Genomic DNA, 18,190 nt, shown 5'->3' with positions numbered 1-18,190 from the left:
AGTCCACTGGGCCGTTTCCACGGAGAAAGTGAACCAGCGTGCAGCTGGGACCGGGGTGCGCTCGCCCCCTGGTGGCAGCGGCGGAGAACGCAGGTCCCTGTGACCCCCGGAAAGCTCCCTGGAAAGGCACACCAAGTTCCCATTTCCGCTCAGGGACAAGCAGGGTCCCGAGGTGCAGCTGGGAGCAAGACCCACTGGACTGCGGCGTGCTAGTGGGGGAGACGGATGTTGGCTCTAGCCCTGCCTTGCAGCAGCCGATGACGGAGGAGCTACGTCACCCCTGGGAAGCCCAACTTCCTTTTCCTGGGGCCACAGGGGGCAGCAGGGGCGAGGCAGGATCCCAGAAGACCCAGAGATTCTCAGGGACTTCCCCGGTTACCCGGCAGGCAGGCCGAACAGGTGGCAAGATCTGACCTTTGGGATGGGCTGGGGGTGTTTGGTGCTTGGTCAACAGCAGACACTGGTGTCTGGATGTGTTGTAGGATATGGTGTCCCAGCAACGCCCCCCTTTTCCTGGGCTTAGCGGGTGGCTTGCCCTGCCCTGCCTGGGGGGCACGGAGCTTGGTCATGTTGACTTGGCCTGGGCCCTGCCCGGACCGTCCTCCCAGGAGCCACGGCCGGGCGGCTGCAATTCCCAGGGTCAGCACAGGAAGGGAAGGGGGCAGGGCTGGCCAAGTCCTAGCACGCCGGTTCCCGTGAGACCAACTGCACATCCGGGCCCCTAGGGTTTTTGCAGCACCCCTGCAGCTGTCCCAGGGCCTCCCCTCCTGGGACAGACCCCCAGCTGCACGCTGCCCCCCACCCCTCCCCAACTCCCGCCTCATTGCTCTATACTTAGTCCTGGTTACCCGACTTCGGTTAAGTGACAGTATTTATTGGGCCCCAAGGCACTGGGGTGGGAGGGGGGGAACACAAGAAAGAAGATGGAGTGGGGTGGAGTGGGGCTTTATGCCAGTGAGAGGCTTGGGCTGTGTCTGCCATGCCTGACATACAGGCTGACCTTTCTGTGGCGTTCAGCAGCCCGGGCACAGCCTTTTCCCAGGGAAGGGACTCCCCGAGGCTGGCTTTGTTCAGGACCTCTGACTCCAAGGGACTGTGGCACCCTGCACTGCTCCCCCAACACACACTGGTTTGTGGTTGGGGGAGCCCAGGGTGGGGGACTGCTAGGGTCACCCTCTTGGTCGCTTCCTGGGCTGTGCGCCCTCTGGTGGCTGCTGGTGAGCACTTTTCTTTGCTCAGATTGGCACCTGCTCCTCTAGGTGGCTTGGGTTGGAGATGTTGGAACCCACTCTTCCCGTACGGTTCCTCCAGGAGGCTGTGGGACCCGAGAGGACTTCCAACCTGGGGAAAGACTGGAATCGGGTGCTTTCTCCCCTGGGACCTGGTCTCAGGGAGTAGCCCTTCAGGGCCTGGGTGACACAAGGCACGGCTCGATGCAGACTCCTGGCAGGACAGCAGGTGGGGGCTGCTGGCATCCCACCTCCCTGCTGCCCATCCCTTCCCCCCAGTCTTAGCTCTGCTGGGCGGCAGAGCCTCCTGGCAGGACAGCAGCTGTGTCCCACTTTAGAGATAAGGACCCTGGGCTGGAGTGTGTGTGCCGGGGGACCTCAGCCATGCTGGTCTCGGGATTTCCCCCTGCTGACCACTCCCCCGTGCACACTGGCCAGTGCCCTGTGGTGAGAGAACATGGGGTGAGAAGCCTGGGGGACCCAGGCTCCTTCACTTTGTGCCAGTTCCTCACATGTGGCCGCTCCCTTGTGGATGAGCCGGGTACTGCAGACATGGGGGACAGCTGGGATGGTGGTGGCCGAGAATGTGGGGCTGACGGCTCCGGAAGGCCTTCCCAGAAGGCTCAGAGTCCCTGCTCCACATGATCCTCTGACCACTACCAGCTACTCCCTGGCTTCCAGTACTCCTCACCTTCTGGCTACTTCCCAGCTTCCAGCTACTCCTTACCTTCCAGCAATTCCTCACCTTCTGGCTACTCCTTGGCTTCCAGCTACTCCTCATCTTCCAACGGCTCCATGGCTTCCAGCTACTCCCCGGCTTCCAGCTATTCACCTTCCCGCAACTCCCCATCTTCCAGTTACTCCTCATCTTCCAGCTACTCTCCCAGTTTCCACCTACTCCCTGGCTTCCAGCTACTCCTCACCTCCCAGTTACTCCTCACTTTCCAGGTACTCTCCCAGCTTCCAGCTACTCCCCACCTTCTAGCTGCTCCCCACCTTCCAGTTACTCCTCACTTTCCAGTTACTCCCCACCTTCCAGTTACTCCTCACCTTCCAGCTCCTCCTCCTCTTCCAGCTACTCCTCGGCTACCTGGCTCTCCACGTCCCCTGACTCCCCTGGCTGCCTGGGGCCTCCCCCTGCCTGGCCCTCAGCCTGGTGGGTAGTGATCCCAGTCTGTCTGGAACTGGCTCTGTCCTTGTCTCCACTCTCCGCGTCCCTTTTCCCTTCCTCCCGGCTCCCCACTTCAGGCTGCTCAGTGCCCTGTTCCTGGGCCTCTGGCCACTCTGCCCGGCGGTAGACAAGGTAGCCAGTGGGGGGCAGCCCATGGGCCAGGGCTCCAGCAGGCAGGCGGTGGTAGCCCTGCTCCTTGTATAGGAAGAGGCCGAAGGAGTCAGGCTGGGCCACTCGGAATTTGGTGGCACAGAGCTGGCTCAGGGTGGCAATCGAGGCCTCTGGGGGCACAGCCAGCGTCTTGGACGTGCACCCGGTGCTGGGGTCCTGATAGGCAACGCGGAGAAGGTGCTGCAAGGAGAGGCCAGAACAGGGGCTAAGCCCTGCCTACCCGGTCTGCAGCTCCAAGTCACAGGGGCCATCAGAGTGGGCCACACTGGCACGGGGGCAGAGGGAGTGGTGGTCGTTCCATGGGAGAACCAACTGAGAAAATTGTGGGTACCCCAGTGGGGAGGGCACTAAGGCAAGGCAGGGTGTGGCCAGACTGGTAGGCGTCCCAGCCCAGTGGGGACTCCACTAGCTCACTAGAGGCCCTAAGTAGTCAGTTGCCTCATGTTGCTTAACCCCATGTCTCCCTGTGTGTGTCTGTGCTGTGTGCGCTACTCCTACTTTGTACAGAGAGAAAACTGGGCTTAAGCAGGTAAAGTAACTGGCCCAAGCTCCCACAATGACCCGTCCTGGCCTTGTCAGCAAGGCTGGGGCTGTGTGGGAGGGCTATGTTCCAGCAGGGGTGGGTGGGCAAGGAGATCAGGGTGCGTAGGGGAGGGCCGAAGCCTGCCTCTGTGCCCCTTTTCTGGCTGTGTCCAGCCTTGGCCTCCTTGTCTGCAGGGTGGCACCAATCAGGTGGTGGTGGCCATTACCTGGGAGCTGTGGGTAGCCGGCAGGCGGCGCTGCTCCCAGAGCTGAAGAGCATGCTGCAGCTCCTGCGAGGGTCTCCGGGGGAGGGCGTGGGTCTGGCCCAGGCTGCTGAGCAGGGCCAAGCTGGCTGAGAGGCTGGTCAGGTAGTAGCCACCTGGGACGCAGGAGGGGACGCTGTAGCAGCTCTGATAGAGAGCCCCGCCCAGCTGGCAGGTGTGGCTGTGTTCTGGGAGTGTGTCCTGTGTGTGTCTGTGCTGTGTGTGTATACCCAGTGTGTGTGTGTGCTGTGTGTATGTGTGTCCAGTGTGTGTGTGTCTGTGCCCCGTGTGTCCTCTGTGCCCCGTGTGTGTCTGTGCCCTGTGTGTGTGTGTGTTGGGTTGCTCACCCTCTCCCGTGAGCAGGGCTGGCTCCAGCAGCTCTGACATGTACTCGGCCTCCAGCAGCAGCTCTGGAAGGTCGCACTGGGCCAGGACGAGGCTCAGCAGTGGAAGGAACTCGTCAGCACCGGCACCTTCCCCTGTGGGGACAGGGAGATGTGGCCTCAGGACAGTGACCCCTCCTCTGCCTGCCAGTTCCTAGGGCAAGGGGATTGCTGTGCCCACCCCCTCTCTGGGACTCAGTTTTCCTCATCTGCGAAATGGGTTGATGGATTGTTCCATAGTTGCTGTGTCTTTCTGGGATTCCAGGGAACCTCTGACCCACACAGGCAGGAAAGGGGGAAGCTGGGGGGGAGGGTAAGGGGGTAAGAAGGGGCCTACCTGCCTGGGCCCTCAGGGTGGTGTAGAGCAGCTTGCAGGCCTGCAGGAGCCTCTGCACCTGGGCGCTGGGCGAGTATGTCCGGGACAGCTGCAGCAGCTTCAGGCGCACCTGCTCCGTCTCCCCCGGGGAAGGCAGGCTCAGGCGTGTCCCAAAGGCCGCAGGGCCTTGAGCACGGGCCATGCACAGGCCCTCAGCCAGGCGGCCCAGGGAGCCATCAGCGGAGAGCCGGCAACGAAGCCGCGTGGCCAGGAGGGGTCTCAGGGGCTTGAGCACTGAGCGGTGCAGTGACTTCTCCAGGACCTGCTCTGCAGAGGGAGGTGGTAGGCAGGGGTGAGGGGAGTGGGGGAGAGGCGGGGCAGAGGGCAGGGTTAGGGAGGCACAGGACGAACCACCCAGCACCCACTCTCCCAGGCTGGGGGCCTCACCCAACCTCTCTGGAGATAGCAGCTTCTCTGGACCCAGCTCTGCACTCAGCATGGCTCTGGCCCGGCTCAGCGCCTGGCGGATGCCCTGCAGCTCCCGGGGCTCAGACCCGGCCCGCACCTGCGTCAGGAGGTCCTGCACCAGCTGGCCCACAGCTGTGTGCCTGTCCCGAGTGAGCGCCGCGGCCGCCCGGCCCACCTGCCGCTCGGGCGCCAGCAGAGAGCAGAAGGCCGCGCTCATGGACCGCAGTAGAGGCTGCCGGCGGCGGCCCAGGTGGGGCGAGCTTGCTGGGCTGCCCCCAGGCTCGGGCGCCCCTTCCTCCTCAGAGCTGCTGGGGGAGCCGCAGTCCAGTTCCTGGAGGGCGGGCAGTGGGGGCAGGCCTGGGCCAGCGCCCCCAGGCACGCGGTACCCGGTGGAGCTCTCCCTCCGCAGCAGCTGGCGGGAAGGGGGCAGCCTTTCAGCCGCCGCTGGTGCAGGTGGCAACGCAGGCGGAGGCGGAGGTGGCACAGTCGGCGGAGACAGCGGGCTGGAGGTCTCGGTGGACACACGCACTTTGAAGCTCTTCTTGAATTTTTCCCGCTTGGTGGGGCCCAGGTCTCCCGGGAAGAGGGGGTTGAAGAAGCAGAGGGCGGCCCCAGTGCCCTGGTCCAGTTCTTGTGGGGAGCGGGCCTTTAGCCGGGGCAGCCATGGGCCATCGGGCAGGCCCTGCTGGGCCTTGGCATTGAGGGAGGAGCTCCAGAACTCTAAGGTTGAGAGAGAGAGGGAGTAAGGAAAATATGCCCACGTGCCCGTCTAGGCAGGTGGCCGGGATGGAGGCGGGGCCCTTACCAATGCCCAGATGGGAAATGGCTTCCAGCTCCTTGTGGGTGGCTGCCTGCTGGATGGCTCTGGGCAGCTGCAGCGGGAGGAGGAGGATGTCCCTGAAGCCAGAAGGGGCGCAGAAAGTTAGGGGCGGGGAAGCCAGGCTGCCTCCGCTCCCATCCAGGGACCCCAGGTGGGCACTGCCAGGCGGCACTCACTGGGCTTGGCAGTAGAAGCAGATGAGTTGGACAAGATCAGGAAATACCAGCTCCGAGCCTTCCAGCGAGATGCCTGGGGGAGCTGGGAAGTGAGCTGGACCTCAGGGGATGCCCCCTCCCCACCCGCTCCCAGCCTTCCCCACTCCTCTCACCGCCTGGGTGCTCCTGGATGTAGTGGCTGGAGACGAAGGAGGGACCGCTGGCCTCTGGCAGCCGCACGCACAGAGCCTGGCACTGCCGGGTGTTGGATTTCCGCACCAGGAACACCTGCGTGGGGACGGAGCCGGGAAGTTCAGTCCAGTCCCTCTCCTTGTCCTCAACTGGCAGGTCAGTCCCAGGGAGGACCAAGGAAGGACTCACCCCTGGGGGCTCGGTCCTCAGTATGTGCAGGGCGGCCGCAGCATTGGCCCGCAACTGCAGCCAAACAGCGCGGGTGAGCAGCAGGCGTTCCCGAAGGCTCACGGTGCGTCCTGGCCGCTGGGGCCCCCCTGCCCGGCCTCCGCCTGGGTCGGGCACATCATACAGCGGGTCCTGGGCTGGCCTGTGTATATATGGGGGTGAGCACCCAGTCTTGAATTGGGAACAGGTTGTGGTGGTCAAGAATGGTGACCCTGGCTGGCTTTTTCCTCCCACCTCCTCCCGCCCCAACCTGGCCACCCTTCCAGCTTCACCAACTTTTCTCTGGGCAAGTGTCCAGAAGGGCCACCGCTGGACAGGCTGAACAGGCCAGGTGCTGCCAAGGGGGCTGCCCTGGGTTCCCCAGGTGCCTCCATGGCAGGGAGCTCCTCTGCGCCTCCTGGTTTCTCCCGGGACTAAGGAAGAGAATTCAGCCCCCAGGCACAGGCGCACTCCCAGCGGTGAGTAACACTTCCTGAGGGCGGTTCGCCCTGTCACACCCCACCAGTTAACTCTTGTGTGTCCACTCCGCTGACCAAGGGTCCCGGCTTCCTATCTGTTCTGGCCTCAGTCCAAGGGGCAGCGATCCCTTCCATGCTAGTGACACCCCGAGGGCCCCAGCTGTGGGGCGCCTCCTTCCCTTCTTCCTCCAGCTGCTTTGCTGGGTCTCCTTCCGCACACAAGTGGGCAGGAAGGGGTTAAGTGGGGCCCAGCTCAGTCCCCACCAAGCCTCGCCTCTGGGACACCTTCAGTTGGTGGTCAGTTGCTCATCAGTCTGCACGTTGGGGGTCAGCATCCCCTACTGGTCACAGATGACTCACTTAAGAGCCCAACCTAGGCTTGGGGAATTTCAGGTTGCCATAGAGAAAAGATGCCATGTCTCCATGGCAACCAACCCCTTTGCTTAACTGGGGTTCTGGGGGTGGTTCTGACACTCAGCTAAGTGGCGGGTGAGGGGGAAGGGGGAGTGTGGCTCGGAGGTCCTTAGCACATGGTGCCGCTGCCGGCTGCCTCCCACGTACAGCCCTGCCAGCCTGCCGTGCCCATCTGCCAAGCAACCGGGACAGGTGCAGACAACCCAGAGGCCAGTCCCCTGTGCAGGCCACACCCGGTGCTCTATGTGCCTGGCCTGCACCATGTGCCACTTCCCGCTTTCCCAGCCTGTACCCTACATCAGGGCACCCCTGCTCCTCCCGGGCAGTGAGAAAGGGCAGCCCTGCTGCCACCCCCCCATCCTCTGCCTGGCTTGGGTGCTGCCCACGGATGCGAAATCCCTTGCGAGACCAATCACACACACATAGGTCACACCAGAGCCCTAGGGAAGGTTTTTATTTCTAGTCCTGGCGAGTGGACAGCAGGTGCTAAGAATCACCTGAGAAACTGCGGGGCCTGGCATCGCACCTCCAGCTCTAGCCTGGTGCATAAGCCCCACACCCTCCCTAAAACAACAACAAAAACTCATTCTGGCTCTGCCTGCAGGGGCATCCTGCAGCTGGACAGCCAGGGGCCAGGGTCAGCAGGAAGATCACGTTGCTTTGGCTTAGGTCAAGGTCCCTCTTCGTGGGGAGGGGGCACTGAGGAGGCAGATCTCCGGGAAGGAGCTGGCCAGGGATGGAGGTGATGGTATTGGCCGGCCCAGGTCAGCTTGGGGGCCTGAGGAGGGCAGAGGAGGGCAGAGGAGGGAGGCGGACAGGTGCCAGCTGGGGTTGCAGGAGAGGAGCAGCAGGAGCAGCAGCAGCAACGATGCCACGGCCAACCAGCTGGGCCCACTCCAGGGCTCGTCTGTCTGCCGTCTGCTGCAGCAAGACAATGCATGGCCTGGGCTCTGTACAGCTCCCTGCTGCTCCAGGCATCCCCTGGACAGGGACGGCAGGGTCAGGGTCCTGGGGACAATCAGCTGGTGAGAGACAGTCGCCACTGCTCCTGTAGCACCCCACCCTGCAACAAGCACATCAAAGCTTCCAGCTCCCTGAGCCCCCCATGATCCCCTCCAGGACCCAGACAAGGCTGCAGGTCCTGACACTGCTGCTACCTCTCCCTGCGCCCTCCTTTCCCAGAGCCTGGGCTGGCGGTGAGGGGAGAAGCAGGTAGACTCTATTCGCGGTCCTCCTTACCATCTGCTTTCCTCTTCTGAGGGGACACGGCTGCCCGCGCCTGGGTTAGGGAACAACAGCCCTGAGGGAGTGCCCCTTCACAGGAGGGGGACAGTACAAGACAACCCTCCCCAAGCTCGGCCCAGGCAGGCAGGCCGAGGCAGATGCTGAGCAGGGGCCAGGGCCCACCTTCTTGATGGCCGTCCAGTCCTCCAGGATGTCCACCTCCTGCAGCATGTATACAATGTAAGGGCCTGTGGCGCGGGTCAAGGAAGCAGAAAGCCCAACGGGTAGACGGACAGGGACCCGAGGGCACCGCGGCACCGTACACCCAGAGCTGGGCAGAGGGGGCCACGTGGGCAGGTAGGTGTGTGCCTGGGAGGCTCTTTCTCCTTTCTTGGGGTCTCCTGGTTTCCCATGGTGCAGAGGGGACTTGGGGCCAGGTCAACAGGGAGCACTGTGCCCTGCAGCTGCCTCCCTCCCCGGGTCAGCAGGCTGAGCCCTAGGGACCCTGCCTCTCCAAGGGACCCCTCACTGGGCTCACGCACCGGGGTGCTCCCCACACAACCTTACCCACCCCAGCGTTGCCCCTCAGGCCGCTGCTTTCTGGATCCCTCTGCCACCACAAAAGAAACAGTCAGCTCACCCTCGAGCTGGGTGCACCAGGAAGGACAAGGTGGCGCAGTCAGTGCCCTCAGGGAAGGCGGCACCCCAGGTGGGCCACAGGGACCAGCATGCTGGGGGGTGATGTGTGAGAGGCATCTGGGGGTCCCGAGGGGAGGGGGCCATGAGCAAAGCCCAGGGCCACTTGCAGACAACGCCGTCCTCAAAGCCGGGGCTAAGCCTCACCCCAGGTGTCAGGAGCTGAGGTGGCAAGGCCCACGCGGCCTGGGCCGGCTCTGCACGGCCAGGGCAGCCACGGGCCACGGCTATGTCTAGTCTGACGTGGACTTGTAGTTCCTGCCTACATCTTCGCCCCCTTCCCACCCCCACCCTGGGGAGTTGGGCAGACCCCGACATCTGCCCCCACCCCAGTGAAGCCCCTCTCAGTGGAGGATACCGGAAACCAGAGGTGCCTTCTTCCTCTTGCTGGGGGGCAGCGAGTCCCAGGTCTTGGTGCCACCTCTGGCGCTGAGTTTGTCGTCCCACCACTCTGTACCCCCAGACCCAAGTCAGGCCCAGGGGCAGCCTCTCCACAGGCTACTCCTGCCACGCAGACCCCCTTGGCTCTGGCCCCTGGGTTCAGGAGGACCACCCCCACCTCCCAGGACCCACAGAGGGGACAGACCTACAGGCATGTGCTGTGAGGGTCCTGAATGCACCCTGGGTAAGACAGGACAGGGGAGGCTGTCCCGGTGTGCTCCTTGGGTGTACATGTTCCCAGCACAGAGGCAATGACTGCTCCCGGCCCCTAAGACCCCTGCATGCCCATGGGGACAGGGGCTATTATATGCGATAGGCCCATCATGTGGATACCTCGCCCCGGTCAGGAAAGGGGCATGGACTGGCCGGGGGACCACTGCTCCGCGAGCCCCTGTGGAGTCAGGCCTTGGGTGGCCCGGGTGGCAGTACCCTCACCAGAGCTGAGGTCCAGGCTCCGGCGGTCCTCTTCCAGCCTCTGGATCCGCTCCTGCAGCTCGCCCCGCAGCGAGTCGTACAGCAGGAGCTTCTCACTCTGTGTGGGAGTCACAGGGCAGCAGAGTGGCTGAACCGGGCAGGGCAGGGCTGGTGGCAGGGCAGGCAGCTGGGCAGGCTGGCCAGGGCTAGGGCAGGCAGCAAGGCAGGGTGGGCATGGCAGGGCAGGCACCTGGGTGGGGCAGGGAAGTCAGGGAGGGTGGGCATGGCAGGGCAGGCACCTGGGTGGGGCAGGGCAGGGTGGGTTGGGCCCTTCAGGCCTCTCCCGGGCTGTAGCTCACCTCCAGGTGCTGCTTGGCACCCTGTAGCTCACACTCATACTTGTTCCTGATCACGTCCAGACAGAAGCCCTTGTAGATGCCTGTGAGGGAGGCAGCAGGAAAGGGCCCCAGCTGCCCCGGAAGCTGCACAGGGCACAGGGCAGGGGACGGCAGGGCAGGGGACGGCAGGGCGGGGGACGGCAGGGCGGGGGACGGCAGGGCGGGGGACGGCAGGGCGGGGGACGGCAGGGCAGGGGACGGCAGGGCAGGGACGGCCACACACCTGCCACCTGAATGCGGACCTTGAGGCTCTGCTGCAGCCCCCCGAGAGGCTCCATGTACTCGGGGGCCCTCTCGGCCCCCACTTCCTCCAGCCGCAGCCGCAGCTGACTCAGCCGCTCCCTGAACAACCTAGGGGGCGGAGGCAGAGGCAGCTGGGCACTCCTTGTTCATCTGCTGCACAGGGCAGCCCTGCTGGCGCTCCCTCCTCCCGCCACTCACTTCTCCTTCAGCTCCGAGAACTGCTTCTCCAGGTCCAGCATCTCATTCACACACTCGCTGCGCCGCCGCTCGTAGTCCTCGTCATCCATCTCTGGGACGAGAGGCCGGTCAGGGCTGGCTCTGGACAAGGCCGGCAGGCTGTGCGCAGGCCCGCGAGGGGCACACCTCACCTGAGCTCTCCTCCTCCGACTCGGTCTGGCTGCCACTCCGCTCCTCCTCACTCTCCTCCTCACCGTTCAGCTCGGCCGCGGAGTCGCCCTCTGCTTCCATCTCTTCTGCGTCCTTGCTTGCCGGCTGGATGGGCATCTGGGGTCTGTGGGTGGGAAGACGGGAGGGTCGCGCCAAACCTGACCCCTGAGGCAAGCAGCGGACAGAGTACAGAGGCAGTGGGGCCTAGTGACCGTGTGCAGCCACGCCTTGCATGGCATTGATCTGTGGGGGACGCTCGTACCCGGCAGTGTGGGAATGCTGGCCACAATCAGGACTCACACTGGAGAAAGGTCCCAGGGTGGAGTCCCCAGTCCCTAGGGGACCACAGAACTGGGTCCAGCTCCTCCCTGACCCCCTCATGCCCTCCCTTTGCCTGTGCGCTTCCCGTCTGCCCACAACGTCCTCAGCCTCACTCCCAGTCCCAGACTATAATCTCATGTCTCGTGCTTCTTCTGGGGCCACTAACTCCCCCGCCCCCTGGCCTCTCATCTTCACTTCCTCCCTCCTGGCAGGGGTAACAGTTTGTTTTCCCATGTTCCTGTGAGAGGTGGCACCTCTGGGAGCTGATTCTACTCTGGGCTGGTGCACTCGCACGCTCTCTCTTGCCCTGCTGCCATCTGTGATGATGTAGCCAAAATGTGACCCCTCAGCCTCGCACTTTCTCCTCTGCAGAACTCCAGGAAGTGAGCGTTCTTGTCGCATGGTGACTGCCAGGCCCTGGTACTGTGACGGCCCTGCTTTGGCTGTCTCGTGCTAGGTCCATTTCCCCCAGGCTGGCCCACGCTGGCTGTGCTCACCATTTGAAACTTTCTTTTTCTTCTTTTTTATTTTATTTATTTATTTACTTTTCAAATTTCCAAGGCAGTGAGGTTCAAACATCTCTCCTAGGTTTGCTCCCTGGATGCCTGCTCCACCTGGGGCTGCTGAGGCAAAGCTGAGAGATGACCCCTCAATACAGGTGTCCCGTCTGGGCAGCAAGGACCCCACCGCTGCCCAGCACCTGCTGCCCCCTCCCAGGATGCGCATCCCGGGACTTGAATCTGGCCGCTCCAAGGTGGGATCCAGGAGTTCTAAACAACACCTTGCCTTCTCCCATCTACTTCCAGCTAAGGTTGGGGTGCTTCTCCACTACCTAATGCTGCTGCCCATTCCTTCTGCTCTCCACTCAAACACCAGACACGGGCTAGGTACCCCCAGGCAGCACAGGGGGCAGCCGGTGCCAGTCCCAGCTCTGACCCCGCAAGGCTCACAGGTTCCTGGGAGAGAGGGGTGACGGTGTGTGACAAAGTCACAGCCGGAGCTCAAGTGCTTAGGCAGGAAAACTGGCCCCTGTGGGAATGGAGCTGATGGACAGGGAACATTCCAGGTGGAGACAAGAGAAGGCGAAGCCGCCCCACCCCCACCGTGAGATGTGAGCTGCGGCCATTCCGACATCAGCCAAGTTTGGCAGGCCGAGGGAGAGCAGGCTGCGACCAGCACTCATGGTCACCAAAGGGGCAGGTGAGGAGACTTCCCACGCAAGAAGCAGCAGAACCCACAGCTGGAGAGCAGTGAGACGCATGAGGAAGTGGCAGCCGCAGTGGCTAGCGTCGCCCCTCCGAGGGGGACCAAGCTGCCCGGCGGCAGGCAGGCCGGCCGTGCCCGTAGACTTGGCGCATGGAGAGCCCACCAGCTCCCGGGCCTGCATTGTCCTCTGCTCTCTGCTGCTAACAATGCCGCAGGCAGCGCGGGTTTCACAGAGCACAGGTTTGTTTTGGCTCATGGTTCTAGTCCAAGGTCAAGGGGCCACATCGGGAGGTGGCAGAGTCCTGAATCAGGGCCAGCACCCCTGATGGTGATGGAGGACACGGAGGGCCCACCTCTAAGCCCTAGGGCTGGAGAGGACAGAGGACACTCGAGCCTTGGCCAAGTCCCACGTTCTCGGGGGCTGTTCCCCTACCTGGGCCCGGTGCACCTAACACAGCACTGGCACCTAGCTGTGGGAAACAAAACAAAAAAAAAACCCTTCGTTCCTGCCCGGGGTGTCGCTGAGTACCCGCAAGGTATCTCTGCAGACCGTCGCCGTCCAGGGCGGCCACGGCAGAGCCCTTCCCACTCTCTGAGGGTCCTCGTCCTGTCCACCCCGGGGTTAAGTCTCCGCTTCCGCCCCCGAAGAGGAAGAGGTTGTGCCGGCTCCCGCCCACGGCCCCGAGCCGCCGACACCAGGTGCCGGGCGTGGCGATACGCACCACGGGCAGCGGGGCCGGGGCTACCGGGGCTGGACAGCCACCTTGGCCGGGCTCCGGGAAGCTCTGCGCCGCACGCAGTCCCGCTCCTGCGGGAGTTGGGGTGCTGTACCCGGGGGTGCTTCCGTGTGCGTCATCAAGAGGCGCCCATTAGGCATGCTGGGATACCGCGGGCCGGTCTCCATAGCAACCGGCGGACCTTCCTGCTCTCAGGCCTCCAGCCTGTTGCAGCCCACACGGCCTTTTTTCTTTGTGGTCTCCCGGCTGGGCAGCGGGCACCCCTCGGCCCTCCCGTGCCCAGTTCTGGCATGCCAGCGGGAGCACCCAGCCCTGCCCCCTACTCCCCAGCGCAGGAGAGTGACGGAGCCAGCTCTGGGTGTGTGAACACTCATTTATTTACACATTGTCACCCGAAGGCCAGTCCCGAGGCAGATGGTGGACCCCCAGCCCTTGGGCCCTCGCAGAACTTCCAGTTTTTGTTGTTTTCCAAAAAAAGTCCATTTCCTCTGCTCTGCCCGATTCACACCGCCGGCTGTGCTATTGCCTGCCCACCCGAGCTTGTTAACAACAATAATAATACTGTGATAACAGGAATAAAACTTCACATTGGTACGCAGCGGACAGGGTGTTCACACGCAGCCCTCTCCCCAGGCCCCCGGCGGCAGGTCCGTGAGGTAGGTTCTGTCACCTCCCCCTTGTGTCGGACAAGGGGTTTGGGGGCGCTGGGAGAGGCCAGGCGCTCAACTCCAGGCCACGCAGCTAGTTAGTGGTGAAGCCAGGACGGGGTCCCAGCACCCAGCAAGTCCAGTGTCACGACGCCCCAGCCGTGCCCAGCGTCCAGGGGAGCTCCCCCCACACTGGGGCCAGACCCACCCAACCCCAGGGCTGGGGCTCAGCAGCGGCGCGGGGACGTGGGGTACTTGGCCTTCAACTCCTGCTTGAACTGGCGGTAGAGGGCCTTGTTGTGTTGGTTCTCTGCCTCCTTCTGCGGGTGGAACTTCAGGGCCTCTTTGAAGCCCTTGTGGACCAGAAAGCCTTCGTTCAGCACCTCGAAGTCAAACCCGGCCACGTGCAGCTCACAGGCCTGGGGACGAGAGATGGGGCAGCCACGTTCGAGGGCGTGCCCTGGGGCAGAGAGAGGAGTCCCTGACAGCCACCCTGCACCCACCATGAATCCCCTCCTCCTCTGCCCATCCTGCCCTCCTTTGACCCTCTGCTACTTAATCACCTCCTCTCCTCCCGTCCCTCCCCATGCCTCCCCGCTGGGCACCTGGCTGATTCGGTTGAAGCCATACTGTCGAAAGCGTTCATCGAAGGTGGGCACCTTGCCTCCAGCCACGTAGAATGGTTCCCAGGGGTCCTGCCAGGGTACCACGTAGGCAGGCCTCAGCAGGCTCTCTTCCGGCAAGTTGACCCAGCGGGAGTAGTTGGTGGGTGCTTGGCAGGGGGTGCACAGCCCGTAGTAGAAGGGCCGCACCTCGCCCACCTGGTACAGTTGCAACAGTTCTGTCTTGCTCATGGGCATGCGGCGGGCCCGACGGATCTCGAAGGCGGGCACCACCAGGGCCGTACCCCCCCACTGGTTGCTCTGGTCTAGCATTTCCCTCAGGCCTCGCCACAGCCCCTCGCTGGGTACCATGTCCACATCAATTACCAGGGCGTAATTGGCCCCCTCACGGGCCAGATTCCTCAGGAGGTTATTGGGGTAGGAGACGTTGGTCCCCAGGGCATAGTTCGTGCCAGGTTGGGCCACCCTGGCCAGCTTGTCAAAGACCTCCTGACAGGTACGCAGCAGAGCAAACTCCCCGGGCTCCCGAGGGTCAGGCACGGAGGCCTCATAACGCGAGGGACAGACGAGATGCATGGCCACCCGCGCCCGCATGTCTGGGCAGTGGCTGCTGAGCGCGTAGGCCAGCACCGTGGCCAGCTGAGCCTCCTCCTTGGTGGCTGCGAACACCGACACCGAGAGCGGGCCCTCCCAGCGTTCCAGAAGGCCCGACAGGTGCAGCAGGTTGTCGACGCTGGCGTGCGTAGCCAGGATCACGTCGTTGGGGTCCATGGTGGTCTTTAGCAGGCTCCTGTAGACGCGGTAATCGCCGCTGACATCTAGGACGCCTCCGGAGGCCAGCGCGGTACGCAGCTGCGCCTTGACCTGGTCCACGGACCGCGGGGAGGGCGGGAAGAACTCGAAGTACTGCTCTTGCTCCTCCTGCCCGTGCAACCCGGACAGCAGCGACAGGTACAGCAGCTGCAGCATGGCCACCAGCATGAGAGCGGCCAGTAGCAGCTGGTAAAAGGCGCACCGGATGGCGTAGGACATCTGCATGGCTCTCGGGGCGCTCGGCGCCGCGCGGCACAGGACCACCGGGCCGCAGCTTCTGCTGCCAGGCGGCCGCAAGCCCGGATTTACCGCAGCCTCCCGAGCGCAGTCGACGCGAGCCGAAGCGAGCCGACTCCGCGCGCCGTCCCGCCCACCGCCAGCGCGGGGAGAAGGAGGAGGAGGAGGAGGAGGAGGAAGAGGAGGCGGAGCTACCGCCGCTGCAGCCGCCGCGCGCTTTGCAAAAGCCCGACCCGGCCGCCTCGGCTGGCGGCTTCCCGGACGCCCCCGATTCCCCGCCGGCGGTCGGTGCGCGACCCCCTGGACCACGCGCCACTTGAAATGGCAGCGCGCTCGTCCCGACTCAGGGAGGAAGAGAGATCGTGGCAAGGACGGCTGCAGCGCAGAGAAGGATGGCGCAGGTGCCCGGCGGAGGCGAGCCGAAGGGAGATTAACAACAACAACAACAAAAAATAATAAAAGAAAACAGCTCTCTTTTGTCCATGTGTCTCCCACTCTCGTGGGTCGGTGGGGAGTGGGGGGTGGGGGATGTGATCGGACCCTCAGAGTGCGGAGCAGATGAGAGATAAGAGGATGTAGGAAGGACCGGCACTCATGGGACGAGGTGGCCGAGTGGTTAAGGCGATGGACTGCTAATCCATTGTGCTTTGCACGCGTGGGTTCGAATCCCATCCTCGTCGGCCCTGTTTTGTGGGGGGCGAAGTATCTTAATTTTCCAAATCCTGCTAATCGGGAGCAGCGAGTGCGCGTGGATTTGGATCCAAGTCGGGGGCTTTGTCCTCCCATCTTTTGACGATGCAGGTACCTAAACCTTGTTGGCTGGGTGGGGGATGGAGGAGGTGGGTTGTGGGTTCCCTTCTTCCCAGTGCAAAATCGGGGGGCCAGCCTGACATCTGTGGGAACTATTGAAGACCCCAGGATAGGCATGGCCCGTCTAAAGCAGTGGAACCGGTTGGTGGAGAGTTGGGTAATGTTGTTTGATCCTTTTAATTATTACCAATCCAACCTACTGATCTGCACCCCCTACACCTTCTGCTGCTAGGGAACCCCAGCATCCACACTGTCCACACAGCCTGCAGCCAGCAGCCCCGGGCATTGCCTCACCAGCCACCCCACACAGACAGGGATGTAGGAGTGGGGCCAGAATTCCCATGGCCTCTGTACGGAGGACCATGTGATACTGTGGTGCCAGAAGTGTGTCTAGGGGCAGGGTTTAGGGCTCCTTGACCCGTGTTGAGGTGCCTGGTTCGGGTGGCGTCTCCTCTGCTTTTTATTCTGGCCAGTGCTTATCTCACTTTCCCCTCCCCAGCTCTCTGCCTGCATATTTTGCAGTAAATGGACTGTGTGTGTCAACCACAAGGGTTTGTCTGCATGCTAGAGTCCCCTCGAACAAATTTACCATATGAGGGGAGGAGGTATGGGAGCCCTGATTTAGGGCTGGTGGCTCAGGGTAGGGGTGGCACCCTGCCATGGGCAGTTGGCACCTGAACCGGGGGCAGTGTTATGGTCTGCCTTCTCCCTCCAGAGGCCACACCATCTCTGGTTGGATGGGGTCTGGATTGGACTGGAGGACACTCACCCGGTGTCCGCGGTGGGTGGGAGAGAAATCCCCATACATATTTGTGACCGGAGATCACAAATCCGTGGACCGCATCCCCCGCCCTCCACCAACCCAGATAAATTGAACATGAGAGAGAAAACTGCTTAATTTATTCCCTCCTGGAGAAGGAAGCTTGTTTTACTTGAAGTCTATTGATTGAAATGTTAGTTTCATCAACAAATCTGTCCATAGTAACATTCAGGCTGGTGTCAAATATTGCTGCCATGATCCAATTAAACTGATGCACACACTGTCAGGAGCCTCTACTGCTGTGTGTGTTCAAGATACTTTATTTATTTGAAAGAGTTACACAAAGAGAGGGAGAGATCTTGCTGGTTCATTCCCCAGTGGTTGTACAATGAGGATTTAGCCACTAGGGTAATGTGCAGGGCCCAAAATAAATGAACTTTTAAGAAAACAAAAACAGGGCCTGTCATGGTAGCCTAGCGGCTAAAGTCTTCGCCTTGAATGAGCCAGGATCCCATATGGGCGCCAGCCAGTTTGTGTCCTGGCAGCCCCGCTTTCCCATCCAGCTCCCTGCTTGTGACATGGGAAAGCAGTGGAGGACGGCCCAAAGCCTTGGGGCCCTGCACCCGCATGGGAGACCCAGAAGAGCTCCTGGCTTCGGAATGGCTCAACTCCAACTGTTGCGGTCACTTGGGGAGTGAATCATTGGGTGGAAGATCTTCCTCTCTGTCTTTCCTCCTCTCTGTCTATCTGATTTCCCAATTAAAAAAAAATAAACCGTTAAAATTTTTATAAATAATAATAAAAGAAAAATAATAAAAAATAAAGATTGTGGGGTTGGTGTAGTGGCTCCACATCCTAATCCTCTGACTACTAGTACCAGCATCCTATATAGGTGCCAGTTCTAATCCCGGCAGCTCCACTTCCTATCCAGCTCCCTGCTTGTGTCCTGGGAAAGCAATAGAAAATGTTCCCCCAAAAATCAATCAAACAAAAAAGAAAAGAAAAGAAAAGAAAAGAGATCCAAAGCCTTGGGATCCTGCACCCACATGGGAGACCTAGAAGAGCTCCAGACTCCTGGCTTCGGATCAGCTCAGCTCTGGCCATTGTGGCCACTTGGTGAATGAACTAGTGGATAGAAGATCTTTCTCTCTGTGTCTTTTCTCTCTCTCTCTTTTTAAATTAATTTTTTCTTTTTCTCCTTCTCTCTTTAAATCTGCCTCTCCACTTAAGAAAAATAACAGAAATAGTGGTCAGGCAGTGTAGAACAAACATCCTGTCTGAACGTTGGGTGGAGTCCTGGCTGCTCCACTTCCTATCCAGCTTCCTGCTGTCGGCCTGGGAAAGCCGAGATGGTCCAAGTTCTGGGCCCATGCGTCCACGTGGATGCCAGCAAGAGGCTCCAGGCTCCTAGTCGGCCTTTTTTGTGAATGTGTGTGTGTTTTT

The 18,190-nt window shown here is 61.8% G+C and overlaps 3 protein-coding genes and 1 non-coding gene across 12 annotated transcripts; 1 reads left to right on the top strand and 3 right to left on the bottom strand.

The window, feature by feature from the left end:
* Window positions 1–1,769: 1,769 nt before the first annotated feature.
* RIN1 (Ras and Rab interactor 1) lies at window positions 1,770–6,753 on the bottom strand. Of its 8 annotated transcripts, none has more exons than XM_058662768.1 (12): window positions 6,195–6,751; window positions 5,880–6,060; window positions 5,672–5,786; window positions 5,520–5,601; window positions 5,329–5,420; window positions 4,503–5,243; window positions 4,077–4,382; window positions 3,704–3,835; window positions 3,321–3,472; window positions 2,280–2,751; window positions 2,124–2,207; window positions 1,770–1,892 (listed from the first exon to the last, which is right to left on the bottom strand). In XM_058662768.1, exons 1-10 carry the CDS (start codon window positions 6,290–6,292, stop codon window positions 2,305–2,307), a joined length of 2,346 nt encoding a protein of 781 aa, XP_058518751.1. In that variant the 5' UTR covers window positions 6,293–6,751; the 3' UTR covers window positions 1,770–1,892; window positions 2,124–2,207; window positions 2,280–2,304. The 8 variants fall into 8 exon arrangements, with proteins under 8 accessions (XP_058518751.1, XP_004596897.2, XP_058518749.1 ...); XM_004596840.2 differs by having other exon boundaries at window positions 5,520–5,592; XM_058662766.1 differs by having other exon boundaries at window positions 2,124–2,152; window positions 2,226–2,751; window positions 4,077–5,243; window positions 6,195–6,753.
* Window positions 6,754–7,229: 476 nt separating this feature from the next.
* On the bottom strand, window positions 7,230–12,958 carry BRMS1 (BRMS1 transcriptional repressor and anoikis regulator). Of its 2 annotated transcripts, none has more exons than XM_004596839.3 (10): window positions 12,843–12,958; window positions 10,575–10,717; window positions 10,405–10,495; window positions 10,187–10,314; window positions 9,925–10,004; window positions 9,587–9,683; window positions 9,069–9,161; window positions 8,198–8,262; window positions 8,030–8,069; window positions 7,230–7,568 (listed from the first exon to the last, which is right to left on the bottom strand). In XM_004596839.3, exons 2-10 carry the CDS (start codon window positions 10,708–10,710, stop codon window positions 7,456–7,458), a joined length of 843 nt encoding a protein of 280 aa, XP_004596896.2. In that variant the 5' UTR covers window positions 10,711–10,717; window positions 12,843–12,958; the 3' UTR covers window positions 7,230–7,455. The 2 variants fall into 2 exon arrangements, with proteins under 2 accessions (XP_004596896.2, XP_058518362.1); XM_058662379.1 differs by lacking the exon at window positions 7,230–7,568 and adding an exon at window positions 7,690–7,798.
* Window positions 12,959–13,318: 360 nt separating this feature from the next.
* B4GAT1 (beta-1,4-glucuronyltransferase 1) lies at window positions 13,319–15,312 on the bottom strand. The gene is made up of 2 exons (XM_004596644.3): window positions 14,110–15,312; window positions 13,319–13,923 (listed from the first exon to the last, which is right to left on the bottom strand). Exons 1-2 carry the CDS (start codon window positions 15,163–15,165, stop codon window positions 13,732–13,734), a joined length of 1,248 nt encoding a protein of 415 aa, XP_004596701.2. The 5' UTR covers window positions 15,166–15,312; the 3' UTR covers window positions 13,319–13,731.
* Window positions 15,313–15,775: 463 nt separating this feature from the next.
* Window positions 15,776–15,857, top strand: TRNAS-GCU (transfer RNA serine (anticodon GCU)). Its single transcript has one exon. It is a non-coding gene; the product is annotated as a tRNA-Ser (tRNA).
* Window positions 15,858–18,190: the final 2,333 nt, after the last annotated feature.

The sequence above is a fragment of the Ochotona princeps genome, chromosome 4 (genome assembly GCF_030435755.1).
Source record: "Ochotona princeps isolate mOchPri1 chromosome 4, mOchPri1.hap1, whole genome shotgun sequence".
Lineage (NCBI taxonomy): Eukaryota > Metazoa > Chordata > Mammalia > Lagomorpha > Ochotonidae > Ochotona > Ochotona princeps.
Note: the sequence above shows the minus strand (reverse complement) of the source record. Positions and strands in the feature narration are given on the sequence as shown.

What these genes read in the sequence shown, in the direction of transcription:
- BRMS1 (XM_004596839.3), bottom strand. Translation starts at nt 10,710, where the DNA reads ATGCCCATCCAGCCGGCAAGCAAGGACGCAGAAGAGATGGAAGCAGAG. An exon ending in TTCTCGGAGCTGAAGGAGAA is followed by an intron (nt 10,315 to 10,404) that starts GTGAGTGGCGGG and finishes TCCGCCCCCTAG; the next exon opens with GTTGTTCAGGGAGCGGCTGA. An exon ending in ACTGGACGGCCATCAAGAAG is followed by an intron (nt 8,070 to 8,197) that starts GTGGGCCCTGGC and finishes TCCCTAACCCAG; the next exon opens with GCGCGGGCAGCCGTGTCCCC.
- B4GAT1 (XM_004596644.3), bottom strand. Translation starts at nt 15,165, where the DNA reads ATGCAGATGTCCTACGCCATCCGGTGCGCCTTTTACCAGCTGCTACTG. An exon ending in GCTTCAACCGAATCAGCCAG is followed by an intron (nt 13,924 to 14,109) that starts GTGCCCAGCGGG and finishes TCTCGTCCCCAG; the next exon opens with GCCTGTGAGCTGCACGTGGC.
- RIN1 (XM_058662766.1), bottom strand. Translation starts at nt 6,292, where the DNA reads ATGGAGGCACCTGGGGAACCCAGGGCAGCCCCCTTGGCAGCACCTGGC. An exon ending in GGACACTTGCCCAGAGAAAA is followed by an intron (nt 6,061 to 6,194) that starts GTTGGTGAAGCT and finishes ATATATACACAG; the next exon opens with GCCAGCCCAGGACCCGCTGT. An exon ending in TGAGGACCGAGCCCCCAGGG is followed by an intron (nt 5,787 to 5,879) that starts GTGAGTCCTTCC and finishes GTCCCCACGCAG; the next exon opens with GTGTTCCTGGTGCGGAAATC.